At 29.7% G+C, this 14,410-nt stretch overlaps 1 protein-coding gene across 1 annotated transcript in view; it reads right to left on the bottom strand.

Moving 5' to 3' along the window:
- Positions 1 to 1,789: 1,789 nt before the first annotated feature.
- Positions 1,790 to 14,410, bottom strand: part of LOC132948744 (translational activator of cytochrome c oxidase 1-like) — a 29,217-nt gene continuing 16,596 nt past the window's right edge. The window contains exon 5 of the mRNA XM_061019376.1: positions 1,790 to 2,070. Within this exon, the coding sequence (XP_060875359.1) occupies positions 1,870 to 2,070 (201 nt within the window). The 3' untranslated portion in view covers positions 1,790 to 1,869. The remainder of the gene's footprint in view (positions 2,071 to 14,410) is intronic.

Here is a 14,410-nt window from a genome sequence, read left to right as displayed (position 1 = left end):
ACGGACTACGGAGCATGGTAAAAGCTGCGAACGGACTAATTAAAGGCGATCGCCGTCGCATCGCGAAAATATTTGCAATTACACAATATAAAAATATGTATGCGGGTACACTGCAACAGTGCAGTACACAGAACACGGTGGCCAATGTATATTGTATACCTACTTATTTCCTATAATATATTGCACTGTCGGATTATGCAAACGTCATTATCGTGAATCGTAACAAATAAAAAAAATTGCGCTGACTTCTCGGCGGCCGCATTTGCGAATTGTGATGACCTTGTGAACCACGCGCGGAATTGCATATTTCTCGTCACTTCAATATTGTCGCAAAAACTCTTCACATGTTGATGGTGGTCGAAACCAAGCGCGGTGGAGGGTTAGGTATTTGGGTTAAACACATGCGATTGCCGGCCAAGTGTCAACACATTAATACGTGTAAACGATATTCGCCTTTTAATTGATAAAAGCTGAATCCGTCCGCCGGGTACACTAATACACACTATTTTAGCGTATTGTGTATAATATTGTCTATAATATTGATCTTAGCAACCAACAACATTTTCACGGCGACTTAGTGTGATTTTTGGTACAACGTTGTGATAAACAATTATTATAGTATACCTATAATTTATCAGTATGCTATTAACCACGATGTTTTCAAGTTGAGGTGCTCGCATATAAGTGAAACTATATAGGCCTTTAAGTTAGATGAAGGGGGAGGGATTTGTAGTTCAGACATTTTTTTGATCGAAAAATAAGATATGGATGAACGGACATATTGTGTCATCCTCGCACAGTTGCATAGTAGTAACACTATTAAATATTTTTTGTGTTATTTTATAACATAAAACATTATAGGTACCCATTGATTTTTTTTTTAGTTGTATAACAAATATTAAGTTAACAATATTATGTACCTAGGTACAATGTACATAAATTTACCTTTTACACAAAATATTTGAGTAGGCTTCAAACAATTATAAGCGTTCAGAAAACGTAATTTAAGACACAACTATTACAGTCTATATAGTCACTATATAAGTAGGATTATTAATGGTGTGCGTTATTCAATTTTTAATTATTCAAAAGGGATAGGAAATTTTAAAAATAATTATTAATTAGTTAATTAGTCGCGTGTAAATTCATCTAGTATTGGTTTATAGCACGAGTGTTTATGTATGTGTGTCAAATAATAATAATTTTAAATTGTATAAGTATAAGTTAACCTATTTCATATAGACTATAGCCTATAAGAACTAAACTAAAATAAAACATTGTATTTTCAAAATGCACAATATTATTATGTCTATATATTTTACACGTGGTATTTTCATAACGTTCATTGCTATGCAGAACTTAACAATAATTAACTGTAGCCAGTTTTTTGTATTCATTTAATTTATTTATTTAATTTATTTGACAAAATATATGTACATACTTTTGTTTTTTAATTATGATAATTTATAATATACCATATTAATATATATCATTTATCCGAAATTTGTTGATAACTTTTCTTTGACCGTAATAAAACGATAACATTTAAAATTGACTTTTTTAAAAGGAACCAATTAAATAAATACAATTTATAATTAATAGATAAGCAACTTTTAGATCATTCCTTCTTGACTCTTGTAAAAAAAACGATAACAGACGAAATTAAAAATAACATAATTATTTGATATTATATATAAGTACAATACACATACTTCGTATTATTAATTGTTCCGTACATAATCTAAAACTTGTCTGAGTATAATAAGTAATAGGTTAAGTAAAAAAAGAATTTAAAAAGGGCCACATTAATAGCATTTATTAACAAAATATTTTATTACTTGACGGTTAACAAAATTTTACATTATAACATTAATTCAAATTATCATAAACTTGAATGACATCAGGTAATCCTTGAACGTTATTTATGAATTTTGCTAAATGTTCATATTCTATATCGCTTAATGTTACTTTTTGTAGTGCCAAGTGCTCCTCTTCGGCGTGAACTATGTCGTAATTATATTTTTCTAGATTGGTCCGTACTTTAGGCATATCATTTGGTTCACAGAGAAACTGAAAATAACATTAAATGTATCAGTTTGGTTTTAATAATACTTTGCAAATATTTATGTTACATAATTATAAAATGAGAAATATTTTTTATACCTAGCTATAAAGCTACAGATATACTATTTAGTTTAATCAATAAAATAGCAAGAGCTTTAATATAATATACAATTTTACAGCTCAATAAATCGTATTTTGTATATTATTATACTTCTTTTTTCCCGTATAACAGCAGAGAGGGTCTGTGAGCAAATTCAAATACAATACAATTGTAGAGTATTATTATTATTATTTATTAGTAGTATACCTATGCACTTATAAATAAAAATGCTACTATAAGGAATTTTAATTTTCGATTATTGTTACGACTCGTGCATATGATTTTTTTAAATTATAAGTGCTTTATTTTAGAATTTGAAACTATGCCTTTTAGTGTATAAGCAAAATAAGAATGTCTGAACATAAAATATATAAATGTTTAGACCTATCATTCATAACAAACTGACATTGGGGGCCAAAAAGGGCATCAGAAATTCAGAACCCGTGCGGTGAGAATAAAAAATTGTTATATAATGAATGTACGACATACAGGTGCAGTCGCAGGCCCAGCTTAAGGGGTAGGCGACATAGGCCCAAGTTTAGGAAGAGGGCAGCATTTTCAAAATACTGATAATATTATATTGTTAGGGGCGGCAAAATTTGATTTTGTCTAGTTCACTATTTTCGCTTGAGCCGGCCCTGTGCAGTCGAGATAATATGTTCCGCAAGCTTAGATATTATATTATAATAAGTACTACTTGACACTTGTCACTAGATAGCCGACTTCGTGTAGGCACCCACAATAATTTATTATATAATGTATTGAAGTCAGAAAACGGCCAAATTCTCTTATAAAAATGTCAATGTTCACAATTTCATCATTAATATGATCAAAATATCACTATATTATAAATTCCAATTTATTTATTTATTTTGGTTATTTTCATATAACATTTCAAAATTTATTTTACCGACTTTAACATTAAGCGAATTTGGCTAACCTGTTGTATTATATTATATCCGTGGATGCGGGATACTGCCGAAAATAGGGTGTTTCCTAGCAACCAAACAATCAATACTATACGCTGTTGCCAGCTGTTGGGCCGTTGTTACCCTCGATGTAGTAGGTCGATGGGGTGGTGTCGTACTCGAATAATACGAGCAGAAATGTGAAAGCGAAAACTCGTCGTCAACGTGTTGCACTCATAACAAAGAGCTAAAAGCAAAATCAACTACCGAGGGAGAAAAATTATTTAGCAAGGGTGGTTTTTGGTTTTATACAACCGGTCCCAACGCGTAAACCTGGAGCTGCATATTGATCATGAAGAACAATTTTAAAAATACCGAAATTTCATATCCAGCAAGTTGTTGGTAGCCAATTCGAAAAATTATTCGAACGGCCGCGACAGATATTGTCTTTATTCTAGTTTCAAACATAGCAATTTGCGAATATTATACATAGTTAATTAATTTCCCTTGTCTAGATTGCTCACTTTTTGTGTACTGATATTATTATTTTCGTAGATGGTGGACCACAAAATTCTTGTATATATATTGTAATTCTAAAAAAACGGTTCAACGGTTAAATATAAAATGTGATATATAGTCGTAAGCAGGATTTTGTAGTTGATACAGAACACTTTCTTAATCGGTGCGATAGGGTAATAGGCAGCCCAATATTCCCTTCGTTATGACGTTGATGTGTTAAGTAAAAATGATGTACTCGTATCATTCGCTCAGTGCTCAGTGCCATAATTTAACGCTTATCGACTGTCAAATAAAATTATTTAGGTGAGTGCATGGTTATGTATGTGTGTGTACATTGTACAAGTGATTGCTCACATAGATAAATAATTTTATAATTTTTCTTCAACATTTAACATTCATATAATAGTACAATAATATATTTTTTAATTATTCATACCTATTATATCTATATAGTATATATATATAATCGGACGTGTCCTGACTGGCTGATCAACGTATAAAGAACCTAAACTATAATAGCTAGATACCTGAAATATTGACAATACTTCGTACTACCAACTACCGTGTAGAAGTGGCCAATTTTTTCAAAATTCACATTTTAAAGAGGTGTTTACACTAGGATTTTGAAATTCAGTTTCACGATGAAAATCCAAAAAAAAATAATTGTTTATAAATGGTTGCTATTATTTTACAGGTTATAATAGTATAGTGGAAATTGGTAGAAATGTATTCATAATTGTTATGTATAAATAGTTGCCTTTAGTTACTCGGTCATATGAGGTAAAAGTAAAAAGTATCCATAAAATCGTCGCATTTATAGCCTCGTATGAAGAAATTATAGTTTAAAACAAATACGAGTTTATTTGAAACATTTTTAAGGGGAAATTATAAGTTCACGGTTGTATAGATATTATAGTATATAATATGAGCCTTTTAAATAATTTGTGAGATGAGTACGGCGAAACCACTATTCGTTGCACCCGTGCGTACATCTATGAATATAATATTATTATTACATATTTTCCGATATTCGGCCAACAATGATATTATTAAAAATTTTAAAACATTATTTAATTAACTAATTCGTATATAATTAAAAAACTAAATACGCCTATACGGTTATACACAATTAATACACCGCTTTCACATTTATACGGCGGACGATTAGATATTATATAGATTCGTTAACATTCTAACTTCTTTATGGATTATACTGTCTACTAAGAATTGCGGAATAAAAATCCTCGGGAAAAAAAATCCCCAGAAAAAAATCCCTAGACTACAATATTACTCACAACCACATGCAAATGGTTGAACAAATATTTTTTAAATGTTAATTTTATTAGTATCCAGTGGCGGTCAAATGATTTTGTCATGGGGAGGGATATGGCTAATTTTTTAACATATGCATTATTTTATCATTAAAATTATAATTTATGGTTATGTCTAATATCAATCTATAAAATTATGGTAAATACAAACTTTATTTATTACTTAGTAATCAAATGTTTTTTACAAAATGTATCATTTTTTATGCCGGAATTTTTAGCTATTTATATTAATTAATAATTATATTTTATTGTATGCTTATTTTTTTTAATTTTAATTTTTTAAATAGTTCAGTGGATTGAACATATAGATTTATAATTTATTATATTTATGAAAAAAAAAATGTTTATAATAATATTATAAATTTTTATATTTTAAAAAAAAAATAATTTCATATTAAATAATAAATAATATTGTATTGTTAAATTCAATATTATTATTTATTAGTCAGTAATTAACTTTTAAAAAAAAATGGGGGGGGAATGTCCGCATCAAAAATATATCGGGGGGATATAAATGTCTTTCTAGACCGAAAACAGTCGGGGGAAAATCTCCGGGGGGAGGGGGGGAAATGTCCATTTACCATACAGACTTTATAAATATATTATAGTATTAACTATTTTTTTTATTATATTAGTAAATCTATTTTTTTGTTTTTTTTTTTTGCTAATTCGTCCAGTATTTTGTTGGATGTTATCTTTATAACCCCACGATGAACAGGCATAGTAAAAATATTACCACTAAGTCCACAACTTGATTTTCTATAACGATATTAGTGATCTTACTTATTTTTTCATCCACCGAGCGTTTAGAAGTAGAGAAACTTGCATAAAAATAGCTAGTAGTTTTTCTTTTATTGTGAAAATATAAAAAGACAAAATAGTCAATATTACAAAAGACACCGTCTGTATAATAGTAATACACTTCAGTACACTATATGGACACACAGTAGAAAACACGAGTACGAGAGAGTAAAGACGAATCACGGTTTTAACTAAGTATTATGAGTTATGACAAATAAGCAATCGATGTTTCAAGTTTTCAACCAACTAATGACCTGGGGCTGGAGGTACGTAATATACTAATATTGTAAAATATACCTACCGATCGCACTATCGCCAGTATGGGCCAATGTTCTGGGAAAGTGTAGAGCTGGTTGTTATTGAGAATTATCGATCATCTAGTGGGATAATTCCCATATTATATTTTGTGTAAACAACTAAATATTAATAATAATATTCTATAATAGTTCCTAGATATGAGTCTAGATAATAATATAGTAATGCCATATAAACACATATATTATACATGTTTTGACATTTTGTCGAAATTTACAATAGTTGATAATTTGTTTTTAGAAAAGAAATTGAACAAAATTTAATGCATTATAGAATATACTTAGTTAAAAATTGTTATAATTTATTGAAAAACAATTCACGGGAGGGATTTATCCCCCTCACCACCCCCTTCCCCTCCTGTTTTACCACCACTGTTAGTACCTATAATAAAATTACCACATTATTAATATTTAATTACAAATTCGTATATTATAATATAATATTATACTATATTATATCATTCAAAAAATGAATATATATAATATAAACTACAATATTATAATTAGCAAATTGTTGTCGTTAAGTTGAGTTACACATAATATATTATCATAATTTAAAACAAAATATTATTTATATTATCATCAATATTCTATTATCACTATATATAATTTTTTTAAATGGTATAATATAGTATAATATAATATAATATACGTATTTGTAATTAAATAATATTATAAATATGTAATTGTAGATACTAATTAACGTTTAAAAAATATTTGTTTAACCATTTACATGTGCTTGTGAGTAATATTGTAGTTTGGGGATTTTTTTTCTGAGATTTTTATTCCGATTACTATTTACTAACAGCCTATAGAAGCCAATAACGAATAAATGGATTTTATCATATATATGATAACGATGTAATAATCCTCATCCTGTAATCATTACAGTCGTATTCGACATTGTCGTGCAAAAGTTTTGTAATAATATAACTGTTGTAATTTTAAAGATACAACTAGAGACAAAAATGTGTAGAGAGAAAAGTAAATTATAATACGTATTCAAATCGTCAATACTATGAGAAAAAATATTATCTTCAATATTTCAGCTGCGACCGGCACAGCAGCTGCTCAAACACGCAGTGTGATGAGTCTTTTCGAGGGGTTCACGAGCAGAGTAGAAGTGTCCGCGGGGTATTATCACAATACCAATCGTTACATTTTAACAACGACGCATTTCGGATGAGTGGCCTTGGGGTTATTGCTATAGTGTCGGCGGCTTTTGTGTCTTCTTCTAATACAGTACATTGTGAGTATACTGCGCATCGCGCGTGTACGTAGTGTGCGTGCGTGAGCTAGAGCACACGCGTATCGTATAGTCAATAATTTTGTCGTATAGAATACGTGTTTGTTTGGAAACAGTGTGTGGCGTGTGTGTTAGAGAGAGAGAGAGTGAGAGAGAAAGCACCAAGGGGAAAGAATATTATTATATTTTCTTTACCAAGGTTATAGAGTGTCTTAAAAGTACAAGATACCTATACAGTGCTACACCCAAATACTGAAATAATTACATAAGAATAAAATGTATTAAACTAATCGGTTAAAATTAAATTAATCAGCATAAACCGATGAACATTCCATAAAATTATAAAATACAATAGAACTAATTTTATTACTTAAACTTAGTTATAAAAATATTTATATTTCATAACATTGTATAGTACAAAAAATATGTGAGATATAATGATATCCCACCGAAAATACTTCCTAATTTCTGCATACAAATTTAATGATAAAACGACAAAGGTCATAGATTATAACGATTAGTCATAACTCATAAGCTTAGTAGTTAGTACACTGTGTATCCGTCGGATACTATGGTTTATAATATTATACACGTAAGTTATGATCAAAACCTACATTTGTTTTTTGGTGGTTGAAGTTTTAGTATTTTACATTTTAACTACACTATACCAACAGTTTTAAATCTTTACACGAAAACAATTATTTAGGAACAATAACTATAATATAGTCATTACTTACTACTTAATAATCTTGGATCACAACTTTTAAACTTAAACAATGAACATTTTTTTACATAGCTGTTTCTTAGGCATTAACTCGTGGAATCGTAGGTATATTTGGTACATTTTATACTTTTTCCGAAATATTCGTTAAAAACGGTAGAATGACGGGAGCAATTTCATAAATACGGTTTTTTTAAATAATATATTATATAATAGCATAAAATATTATCATATTATATTATAATGATGTTAAAATATTATATAACAATAGAGGACGCCTGTACGCCAACCCGTATTTATTGTAAGGTATGCATCTGCATCTAGTAAGAGAAAACATATTAAGTTACCTACCTAATGTTCAGTAGACAGTAGTACAAGTGTAGTTTAGATAACTATTAGAGTGTATTTTAAAGGTACAACAGTAACTGTGTTCCTTAAGATCTAACTTTAAAATATGAGAATAGGTGAATTCACTTTATGACTTATTTTAATTCGTGATACATTTCATTTTCCGTCGCATTTGTTTAATTATGAGCTCTCGTTTGTAAGACGGAACACGGAAATAAGTAATAAGTAGGGCCCGGAACTTGATGCATTTGCATCTTTTTTTCTAATGCTTACATACGAGGCTCGTATTTATAGAAATTTGATTCGTGGAATATAGAATTTAATATAGTACAATTTTTATTTTGCATTTATAGCATTTTTAGGGAATTTATTGCTTTTTGGTAATTTCTTAGTATTTTTGGTGCATTTTATTCATTTTTGTACTTTTTTTTTACATTTATTTGCATTTTTCTTGTTGAAAGTTTTACACCTTCATCGTAATATATTCAGTTTCCATAAGCTTGTCGATTATCGACGTACATTATCTTTATCGTTTCTTGTAGCAATCTACGATTATTTAATAAACTGTAGTAAAAGTCGATCGAAATATTACGAAATATTTTTGAAGGCTCCTTCGAGAGTAAACATTTTTAAAGAGCTAGAACCTATAATAAATACAATTTATGACCCATGAATTGTATAAAACGTAATTATTTTAACCTTAAATTTTTAAAAATATTAGGTCTATATAAAGTAATTTTTGGTATTTCTGTGGTAATTTTTTAAGTAATTTGTTGATGTTTATAAGTCATTTTAATATTTTTTTTTGTGTGAATTTTTTAAAGATTTTTAGGTTATCAAGTTCCGGGCCTAGTAATAAGTAATAAATAATAATAAATAGGTAAGTAATAACCATATGCTGGCGTAACGTCCTTATAAATTTACTCTTAATTCAATCATTAGTACTAAGAAATTGTAACTACAGCTCTTCGAAAATAATGTTCAAATAATTAAAATTTAACAATTTTAAAACTCATAAGAACTTAATAAGTTGAGTAACTTTCAGGAATCGTTTATCGAATATAATAATTGGTTATTGAGAACAGATAAATTCCGATAACCATTTATTAGGTTATCAAAATATATAAGCGTCTGTTACACATCAATAATTTAGAACGATTTTTTAAGCAAATCTCGTAAAAAAATAATAATTGGTCGATTTTGTTATGTTTGAATAATAAGAACAATGGAATAATATTTTAAACATAATTAAAGAAAAGCGGGTAAGTGGATGTTGCTCTGCTGTACAGTAGGTTACAAATGAGTTAATGTATGCTGGATAATGCATTGTATTAAACTTGAATTCAATGATATAATATCATTGTATAAGAAAAACGATTCTGAGCGGAGACGGTTTGTCAGTCTGGTTATTTTATATTTTTATTATTTATTATAGCCTATAAGTTGAATTAATTGTATAATATTATTATTTTTTATTCGTTTCTACGGTGATAAACAAAGCGTTAGAAATTAAAATCCCATTTTCAGCGGTTTTTCGTAATTTGTCGATGGTTTTTCCCGTGGCATTAAATAAATATTGAGAAAATCGAAAAATGCCATTTTTAAAGTACGATCTTGATTCAGTTTGTTAAATGATAAGATATTATGTTGAAATCGAAGGCCTCCTTCTGGTAAAAATTTTGTATACAGGATAAAAAAAAGATAATATGGATAATATGGGGGACGGAGTGGCCGACCCGAGTTCGATACCTCGGTCGCGGGCGGCATTTTTTTCGGGCAAGTCACGGTGTCCGGAGAACAAGTGCCGCCATCCCCCACCCGGGCATGGCGGATACCTAACGGGTGCCCAAATTAAAAATTCTGCCAAAACAAATCACGTGTAAAACAAATCTACAGTAACCTCCCCTACAGTACCACAGGCTAATGACCTAGTAATCGAAGCCTTAACCCTAATAAAAAAAAAAAAATATAATATATTATATTATGAACGAGAAATAATATGTCACGAGGATCAGACATATCAAACGACCTCATCTCCTTCATCAACAAGACCAGGCTGGATAAATAAATTTAACAATTAATATTCTTACAATGTACATAGGTACTACATAATAATATTATCTATACTAATATATAAAATAATAGCGTTTGTTTGTATGTTCGGGATAAACTCCGAAACTACTGAACCGATTTCGAAAATTCTTTCACCAATAGAAAGCCACATTCTTTGTGAGTATCATAGGCTAATTTAAAAAGGGAATTAATCACCCCCGGTAGGTGCTCAAACAGGAATTTTGAGATTTACGATGGAAATTTTTGTTTATTAATGGTTGCTATGGGTTATTTATATATATAATTTATAAATTAATGTTTGTGTGTAAACCTCTGGGAAGAAGATAGGCAAATTTAAAAAGGGTTAAATTTGTTTTTTTATATTCATCGGATTTTAGTACGGTTATAGGTTAGGTGAGGATTTTTTAATAATTGATTATAATATTAATCCACCGTAAGTGGAATTAAGTAAAAACGACAAACTTCGTATAAATTTGATACTAAGCTTGAGTTTAATAAGATCAATACAAATAAAAACTAAAAATATATCATGGACCATGATGATTAATATTTTGTTTTGTTCGAACTTCGCAGTATTATTATAAATTATACTTGTAACACAATTATTCAATATAAGTAGTATATCCGTATAGGTAATCATACACCTGTAACATGAAATGTCTTGATTATAAATTATAATTTATAATATACATCGTTTTATGCTTATGGCCGTTAAACTATAGATGTATAATAAACCTACCTTATATCGCCTAATTCGGGCGTACACTCACTAGTTATTGTTATTATTTTTTTTTAATAAATTACAGTACGCGTTTATGAATTTACGATAGGATGTTTCTCGTTTATATTCCTCTATCGTCGTTTTATAGAGTATAATTTATGATAATGTGTTATTATCTAATAATATATGCAGTTGGTACTATACGCTCTACCCATTACGAAATCCCAAACGCTGTCAGGCCTAAACGAAAAACACGTCTTATAGTGTTTATTTTACAAAACCGGCTTATAATATTAAGTATAATACCTACGACCTACGTATAATAATATTTCGTCAGCCTGCGGGACGGTGTCAACGACCAACGGCGCCGATCGTTATTTTCGGGTAGCGGAGCCACGACGCGAGGGCACGAGGCCGGGAAAAGTGAAATATTATGCGTCCTTGAACCCTCGCCGGCGTCACCCGGGAAACGACGCATGTGCCTACTGTCTCGTCTACTACTCGTCGTCGGCGCCACAATGTGCGCGCTTGTATAATAATATTTTATCGGTCGTCCCGGTTACGAAATATTTAATGGCTGTCAAGCGAGAATCTACGCTGTAAAAATAACCGTGATGACAACGTTATGATAATTATGTTGTAATAAACTAAATATATAATAATGTTATGTAGAGAGCAGTCGTCGAATAAATTCGAATAAATTTTTAATAAGTATAATCATCTTTCTGTATTATATTATATTAATCAGTCATCGCTCGTAAATGACATGGCGCACTATACCGTTTTACATTTCCTTTTCTCGAAACACATGTCACATAATGTTAAATATTAAACTAGTACCAGTTTATACAATTATACCATACAATAACTACACAAACACGATACACATCTCCCAAAGAGCGATGACCGCAATCACTATTGTGGCACGTGTCACTGTAGTATTAAAATTTTTCATTTAATATCTCAGACTTCTATCTTTTACTTTTTAGTTCAGAAAGAAAAAAAATTGTGTATTATTGTGTTCAATGCCTATTTTGTTATAATAGTTAAAATTATCTTCATCAGTAATAAATTGGGAAAAAAAAGTTTTCGAAAATCGATTTAACGTTTACATTGTACATAACGTTTACATTGTACATATCGTATAGGATACATATAGGTAATACCAGGGCGGTGTAGGGTGTGTGTTCCGGCATTTGCAACCCCAGATGTAAAAAAAGTAGGATTTTTACCCGTTTTCCCAGAAATACCTACATTGATTATTGGTTATATAATATTAACTAGGTATTATTTGTTTTTTCTTGTCTGATAACTGATAAGGGGCCAAGGGAGAGGACCTATGAATTAGAACATTTAAGAGACAAATTTAGTGACGAATCTATTAATGACAATATTATATAACAATTAAATTTTCATATATGCAGTGTTCCTGTAATTATCGTTAGTTATCGAATTATGATGTAGTCATGTAGGGACTTATGCTTGAACTGTAAGTCGTTTAATTACATAAATAATAATAACACTAATAACAGTACGCGCAACACTATGCTTCCTCATACAATATTACAGTCATTGACTGATTCACGAATCACGAAACACGATGAATTAATATAATATAACATTAAATATAAATACAGTCGAGTCGCTATAACTCGAACCTGGATAACTTGAAAAACTTGACAACTCGAATTGTGTTTTAATCCCCTAGAAAATTTTTCCAATATAAATTAGTTAAATATCTCAAAAAATACATATCTTGAAGTGAATTTTTATCCCCCTTTGAATTCGAGTTATCACGACTCGACTGTATATATTATTTATAACGCTTTTTAAAAGAACAAGTCTTGAAATCAAAATTACGGAGAAAAAAGGTTGGGGTTGTATCATTTTACCACTTACAAGAAAATTATATTATACCTACTAGGTATAATTTATATAATATAATATAATGTTATAAATTATATGTCCGTATGCATAGTCAATTTATGTGACACATAAATTGACTATGCATACTGCCATAATGTTTTAATGATCAGTGTTCTCTTTTGGTCACGCAGTTAGTATTGTATATGTTTGTTTTAACCAGGGAGGCAGGGACGGATTGCGATTTTACCTTTTTGGACCGGCTCACCGCTGACGGCCTGGAAAAATCAATACAGTGAAACTTCTGTATAACGAACTTCCATTTCACAAAATTTTCCGTTTAACGAAATAGTTTTAAGAATCAAACCAAAATAGAACCAAATTCATTCAATTCTATTTAACAAATTTCTCTATATATTTAATACGAATTTTTTTTAATGCCACATGAGACTTCGTAATATGGAAGTTTTAGTGTATTTACCAAATTATCGGCCAACTAGCATATGGGGAAAATAGTATTATTTTCCAAATACAATAGACATAAAAGATAAAAAAGAAAAAGAAAAAGAAGGCATAATAATAGGCCACAATTTTACTTTATTTATTAAATTATATAGATGATAATGATTAAAATTAAATTAAAATATTTAAGTATAATTTCTCTCCACCCGAACTACTATTATAATATTTAACAATTTAAAAAATGCATTAGGTAGTAGTTACTTAACTTAATTTTTATTAATTTCATTTAAATACCAGCCTTCAATAAAAAATAAATTAATAATTTAATATATGGATCTAATTAGATCAATTAATACGGTAAAAAAAAATACGAGTTCAACATTTGAAATACCGCCAGCTTTAATATAAGTAATATAACCTATGACTTGCGACCCAGTTAACCCCTTAGGCATTGGCGCAAATAGGGGGGGGCTTGGGGGGACTTAGTCCCCCCATGTGTCGGTCAAGTCCCCCCAGTTCAAAATCTAGTAATTAGTACTAATTTTTATATTCTGTGATACTAAGCAATATGGCTATGGAGAGGGGGGCTTGAGTCCCCTCAAAAAATTTAGTCAATTTGCGCCTATACCCTTAGGTACACGGCCCATCGGGAATGTCCTGATGATTTGGACCCATGATGGCCTATGTGTCCTTGGGTTTAGCGTCCGTACGTTATAAGTTAATAATGTAATTATTACTAACGCTATACAACATCAGGACATTTTAAAATTAAACTAATTATAAATAACTAGATATATAGTAGGTACATACTACATACATACCTACTATATAGTCAAATAACTTATATGAAATAAAAATTATTTAGAAATGTAAAATGTGTACAATATTTTGTAATGGTTATCATGATTCCGTGGTTATCTTTTTTTTACTTTGTATATG

The sequence above is a fragment of the Metopolophium dirhodum genome, chromosome 7 (assembly GCF_019925205.1).
Source record: "Metopolophium dirhodum isolate CAU chromosome 7, ASM1992520v1, whole genome shotgun sequence".
Taxonomy (NCBI): Eukaryota; Metazoa; Arthropoda; class Insecta; order Hemiptera; family Aphididae; genus Metopolophium; species Metopolophium dirhodum.
Note: the sequence above shows the minus strand (reverse complement) of the source record. Positions and strands in the feature narration are given on the sequence as shown.